The following is a 6,660-nucleotide window of genomic DNA, read 5'->3' as shown; positions in this document are numbered from 1 at the left end:
CCTTTATGGATGACTTTATAAATATTCATACCTGCAGAACTGATGGTTTATTAAAAAATGAGAAACTCATGACCATCCATAATGCCAGTAGTTACAGCTTTTAAACATGTGCCAAGGATACTTTAAATATGAAAGTATACCACTTAGTTTATGTAAAATAATATAAATATTTCTTAATGAGGACACTTTTTCTGGGTCAACAGAATTGAAATCTGGGTTAATTTATTCTCTACTACATAGTCCTAATAAGTATTCATCATTGTGTTACAATGTCTTTTAGAACAACCAATGAATTAATATAGTTTGTACAAACAATCCCACTCAAAGTCCACTTACTAGCCTCTCCCAGAGCTTTAACTATATCATGTGGTTCCAGCAGATGAAGTTTGTTAGTTTATTGCTGATGAAGACTGTAATATGGTTGACAGCTCTAGAAAAAACATGGAAGTGGATCTGAACTTAAGATTGTCATAACAATGCATGCCAAACCATGCATGATGCATGCAGGTAGTATGCTAATATGCTGACTATGTCTCTTTAGGAACTTAATTTCATGAGTTAACACTCAGCACTACATTAATTCAAATCAGTTTAATGTCACGAGTTAATTATAAAAGATTCGTTGATTTCATTAAGTTCCTGAATCATATTTTAAAGTTCAAGTAAAACCATACCTGGCTTCTATAACCGATGTTGCCTTCAAGTGCTCCTCGTTAACTCTTCTTGTAGTGTTTTGATTTTACACCATTTTCTTGTTCCTTCAAAGTGATTTTGGTTGCAAGTAAGCTAATAGTGAATGACGTTTTTAAGTGGCCGGTGTTGTTTTTGATATTGTTGTAGAAAACAGTTAAAATAGATGCTTTGTTTGAACCACGTATAAGTACACGTATACTAGACGCTTATTTTGACACATTGGCAAAAGATGACATCATCAGCTGTTGAAGACGCTTGTGTACTGTCCGAACATAAATGTGACGACTTGCCAATTTAGTTATCAGGCAGAAACTACAAAAATGTTGTCAATTATGATTTTTTACAGGAGATTCAAACCGAAGTCGATAATACGTCCGACAGCATCTGAATGCATCTGGCGCGGTTAAACGACGTCATTATGCGCCACAATAATATACATGTGGAATGGTGGCTAAGTTGAACAGCCTGTGTAGTTGTCCAGTATTACTTTCTTACTGCTTTCAACGTTGTCGTTGAATTATACAGTGACGACCTTTTATTGGCTATTAAATGCGGTCAGTGAGCTTCCTGCAAAACCTCGTCAACCACCTAAAGTCAGCAGCTGGTTGACACAGAAACATTAGCAAGCAGCTAACTTCCAGCTATCTGCACTCTTCACTGATGGCTGATGACAGCGTGAAAAGTGAGGCTTCGTCCCAGCAGCAGGACAGTGAAAACGGAGAAAACAAGTTGAGTGAAAAGACTGTGAGCAGTAACGGGGAAGCTGCAGCAGAAAACCAAACTCTGTCGAAAAGGCAGAGGAAGAAGCTCCTGAAGCAGCAGAAATGGGAAGAAGAGAGGGAACTACGAAAGTAAGAAATCTCAGTTTAATACTGTCTGTCTCATTAATGCATTTATTACTGCATTTCAGTGTGATTACAGTTGTCTGTTGATGTAGCATATCATGCTGTTTGTACTTTTTAAATGTCAAAGTGTTGGCTTCAGTGTTCTGTCAAGACAAACTCCATTCCAATAATGAAACATATTTCACATAAAAAGACCACTGATGAATATGGATAAACCTTACGCAAACAAATAAGTCCATAGTTAGATGCGACATACATTCACCGAGCACTTTATTAGGAACACCTGTGCAATCTAACGTAATCCAATACAACAGCTGTGCTATCAATTCTACTTTTAAGAAGCTTATACATATTCAGTTTTAGTTGACGTTCTCAGAAAGGTGATAATTCTACTTTATGTTCATTATTGAGCTTGCAGTGGGTGGTGGTGTACTGGTGTGTATTATATTGGAAAGCGTTTGTTGTTTGTGGAGGTCAAGATGAGATCTGGAAGACCAAGAAAACTCTTGGAGGGAACTGCTGGTATGCTGGTCAGAAAGGCAAATCGGAAGCCCCATTTGACTGCAAAAAACCTGCAGGAAGATTTAGCAGACTCAGGAGTGGTGGTACATTGTTCCACTGTACAGCGATGCTCGTACAAACAAGACCTTCATGGAAGAGTCAGTAGAAGAAAGCCTTACCTGCATCCTCATCATAAAATCCAACGTCAGAAGTATGCAACGGCACATCTACAGAAGCCTGATGCGTTTTGGAAACAAGAGCTGATGAAGTTAAAATAGAACTCTTTGGCCACAATTAGCAAAGGTATGTTTGGGGGGGAAAAGGAGCAGCAACAGGCCAACTGTTAAGCATGGGAGTGGATCTTTCATGCTTTGGGGTTGTGTTGCAGCAGTTACACAGGAAACATTGCAGGGGTGGAGGGAAGAATGGATTCCACTAAATACCAGCAAATTCTGGAAGCAAACCTCACATCGTCTGTAAAAAGCTGAAGCTGAACAGAGGATGGCTTCTACAACACGATAATGATCCTAAACACACCATGAAATCCAGCGTGGACTGTCCTTGCTGAGTGTAGTTTATCCGGGATAGTTATGTGTTTTGAATATTATGGGAGAGTTGGAGTTTAGTGTCGCGTCATCGCCCACGTTGGCAGTATCTGACTTGTGCTTTCTGCTGCAGGCAGAGACGAAAGGAGAGGAAGCAGCAGCGTCGCCTGCAGAGGCAAAATCATCATGAGGAGGAGGGAGGTGAAGCCCAGAGTGCCAGGAAACGTCCACGCAGAGAGGTGACGCCCAGCTCACTGAGGCTGGTGGTGGACTGCAGCTTTGACAGCCTCATGTTGGTCAAGGTGAACTGTTCTGGGAGACACTTCAGAGGGTGGACTTCCATGTGTAGATTCAGAGATATTAACTGGGCTCTTATCGACCAATGTTCTTGTTGTCTCTTCAGGATGTTTGCAAACTTCACAAACAGATCCAGCGGTGCTATGCTGAGAACAGACGAGCCCTACATCCAGTCCAGGTGAGTGAGTACTGATTAACACATGAAACCAGTGGAGACGATGTCTAACGCTTGACCTCTGCTCTACTTTCTCCAGTTTTATCTAACAAGCCTCGGAGGACAGCTGAAACAGAGTATGGATGCAAAAGACAAAGGATGGGTGAACTGGAAGGTAAGCAGCCAGAGCAGTTAACCCTTTTCTCTTTTCAGTCTGGTATTTGCTTTACAGGCAGGATAGAGGTTTAGCGTGTGATGGTGCATGTAGTTGCCACAGTCAGTCTCACCATGAGTAATGAACATACAGCAGACAGCATCCACCATCATGTATTCACCTGGAAGAAAAGTAATTGAAAACACTGCAAAATGGTAAAGAGCTCCCATGCCATAAGCTACACAAAGACATTTTTACAGAGAAGAGAAACTATGTGAAGCAACACTGTCTAAGGGGCTGTAGAACTGAACAATACTTTTTCTGAATTAAATGTGAATGTAATAAAATCTAAATATTTTTTATTAACTTGTCTGAAAACAACTTCATGATTTTGACCAAGCTGAAAATTGAAAAAAAAAAGCAGCTTTATAATAGGACTGTCTCTTCAGGCTTTGTGCTAGTGTTTAGCTTAGCCAGGGATGCACTGCAATAATGCTTTTCTTGCTGGCAGAATGCATCTATACCATGATACAATTTGTTCAACGATATTGACTCACAGTATATATGCTCTCAAGAGGAAAAAACGGCTTTGTGTGCTCTTAAATTGTCAAACTAAAACAATTTGGTGGCTGCACAAATTTATCCTAAATGATCTAATTATGATATTTATGTGCAGATATTCTTGTCTCTGTGGCCAATTTCTAAATAGAATCAAAAAGTTACCATACAGAAAATAAAAAAATATAATCAGATAATAATCTAAAAGTGCTGCTAATGTTCCTGTTATACTTCATTGTTAATGTAATTGTATTTTTGAGTTTCATTTTTCTCTTGGCAGAAAACCCCCTTCAGTAGCATCTAGACTGTATGGAAGATTTAACATGCCTAAATTACAATCAAATCAAACAGAAATAAAGTGAAATACAATACACACTTGTACACACACTATATGTATTTCCCTTTTTTGTGCATGCATTTACTGCCATTATTAAATGAAAAACACAAGTTAAAAGGAAAATTGTTTGGCTTAAATTGGAAAAAAATTGGCAGTTCTGTGCCGTTCTTGGTAATATTATACACCTCTTCACTTTCTCTGTTGTGATTTGATTTTAACATGGAGAGTTTATGTCACAATGCAATTTATTCAGTTATTAAAGACAAAGCTACTGTAAATTTCATTCAACATGTATTTCAATTATTATGACTCAATAAATATATAAAGGAAATACAAAATAAATGTGTATTGTATCTCACTTTATTTTTTTGTTTGGTTTGTCTTTATTTAGGGATTTTAAATCTTCCATAAATAACTGTGAATTGGCCCTGAAATGATTGTTATTAAGAAAACTTGAAATTTGTCTGTGTATATATGCACAGACAAATCCCACAGTTTTTACATGGACTACTTGTACCATATGTCTACGTGTGTGCTTGCATGTCTGTGTGCAGGACATTACCATCTCAACAGAACACTACAGTGAAGTTGTGGCTAAGGAAGAGCTGGTGTACCTGACGTCTGACTCTCCCAACGTGCTGGAAGAGCTGGACCCAAAAAAGGCCTATGTGATAGGAGGCCTGGTGGACCACAACCACCACAAGGTCTGTCTGTCTGTCTCCACAGCTGCTGGTTTGACAAACTAAGCTGAATAGATGATGGAGAAAATGCTTCAGGTGAAATGTATGCATCCTGCTTCATGATTTGAGACAGTTGGTGTTCTGTTTGGCTTTCAGGGGATCACCTTTGAGAGAGCGAAGGAGCTGGGGATTGATCATGCCCAGCTTCCTCTAAGCAGCTTTGTCAAGATGAACAGTCGGAAGGTTCTGGCAGTCAATCATGGTGAGGACTAGTATGATCAGACCAATATATGGACATGATAACAGTTGTTTTAAAGCAGGCCACAAGTGGCTTTAGAATGTGATGTATTTGGGGTAAAGTAGCCCACTTTTTTTCATTGACCAGTTTAGTTGTGATTGGGCTAGCAGACATTGGTCATGTATGTTACTTGATCGTTTCCTAAGTCTCTCCATGAAACCGTAAATGTCTAATCTTAGTTTAGCAACTGTATTCAGGAACAGCAGCTGAAGCTTTGCATTTCTCAATATGATGAAGTGCATGGGGCTCTAGTAAGAAAGATACTTGATACATGAAGACTATGAAGGGTCTTTTAGTTATATCACATTTCCAAAACCAAAATACAAGAACGAAAGTGAATGGATCAATACTGTGCGTTTGTCTGCTTTAACATAAGCTGCTAACCTTAGCATGCCTGGCTAACTAGCTTGCCACCTTCAGAAGTAGTAACCTAGTATTACTTCATCATTAAATCATTAAGTAACTACATTATTTAGGAGGTTACAAGTTACGTTATAAAGCCCTGTTTAGAACTGATGTGTATAGGAGCTGGTTCCTTATAATGCAATATCAGAATTTACATCACCAGCAATGTCCTGCTCTGTATCGCATGCATATCTGAAACCATTTTAACCTATCCTCTGTTTTTATACAAGTCAGCTGAAGACTTAAAAAAGTGAGTTACTAGCTTGCTGAGCTAATGCTAATTAGCTAGCTAGCTAACTACAGTTGATCAGATCCACCTGCAACAGTTGTCATTTCAGACAGCAAAGCCAACAGTCAGCAGTTAAAAATGAGTCTGAGTCTGCTTCCATCTTAAATCAAGAACTCATTGTTACTAAGAATTTTTGGTGGTTTGCCACCGTTAACACTGTCAACTTAATACATGAAACGCTGGAACAGAAAGCTTGACATGTGTAGTAACGGTAATCATGAGGGCAGGGCTTAGCGAAGGATTCTTGATTTTCCTGGCTGTACAGTAAGCTGTTTGAAGAGGTTGGCTAAGTGCTTTGACTCTCAAACTTGTTCCCAATGCTCTACTGCTCTAGTTTGGTTTTGAAAGCTTTCATCTCTCTTGCAGTGTTTGAGATCATCCTGGCGTATCTGGAGAAGGGTAGCTGGCAGGAGGCATTCTTCACCATCCTGCCTCAGAGGAAAGGAGCGGTGGCCGTCACCCAGGACGGAACAGCCATTCAGGAAAAAGAGGAGGAAGATTCAGACTCGGACTCTGACCCTGACACACCAGACCAAACTGAGAAAAGTGCTTAAAACACCTCCAAACATAAGTTCGGACATCTGATGCTATGGGACTGAAGAGGATGTGTTTGGATTTATTGATCCTAAGGCTGTTCGAAAGAATGATGTTCCTATTTCTTGAAAATTTCATTTTTTTTTACTCTATATATTTATTGAAAGTTTTAATTTGTGCCTATTTAATGGCTCAGAATTTAGTTGGACTGCTCATATAAATGGGACATTTCAGTTTTGCTAAAATTTTTGGCAGAATATTCAGTTCATATTACATTCAGGAACATAATAAGTAAAACTTTAGTTCTTTTGTTTGGAGCTGAAAGATAAAGCTCAGATCTGTGCCAAATTGATTTGTTTCAAAGAAAATA

The 6,660-nt window shown here is 38.9% G+C and overlaps 1 protein-coding gene across 1 annotated transcript; it reads left to right on the top strand.

Moving 5' to 3' along the window:
• Window positions 1-1,098: 1,098 nt before the first annotated feature.
• Window positions 1,099-6,658, top strand: trmt10a (tRNA methyltransferase 10A). Its single transcript, XM_044341717.1, has 7 exons — window positions 1,099-1,544; window positions 2,718-2,886; window positions 2,988-3,059; window positions 3,136-3,210; window positions 4,639-4,788; window positions 4,921-5,026; window positions 6,123-6,658. The coding sequence occupies exons 1-7, from the start codon at window positions 1,354-1,356 to the stop codon at window positions 6,308-6,310; spliced, it is 951 nt and encodes a 316-aa protein (XP_044197652.1). The 5' UTR covers window positions 1,099-1,353; the 3' UTR covers window positions 6,311-6,658.
• Window positions 6,659-6,660: the final 2 nt, after the last annotated feature.

This window comes from Thunnus albacares, chromosome 22 (genome assembly GCF_914725855.1).
Source record: "Thunnus albacares chromosome 22, fThuAlb1.1, whole genome shotgun sequence".
NCBI classification, from domain to species: Eukaryota; Metazoa; Chordata; class Actinopteri; order Scombriformes; family Scombridae; genus Thunnus; species Thunnus albacares.
This window is presented reverse-complemented; position numbering and strand designations above follow the sequence as displayed.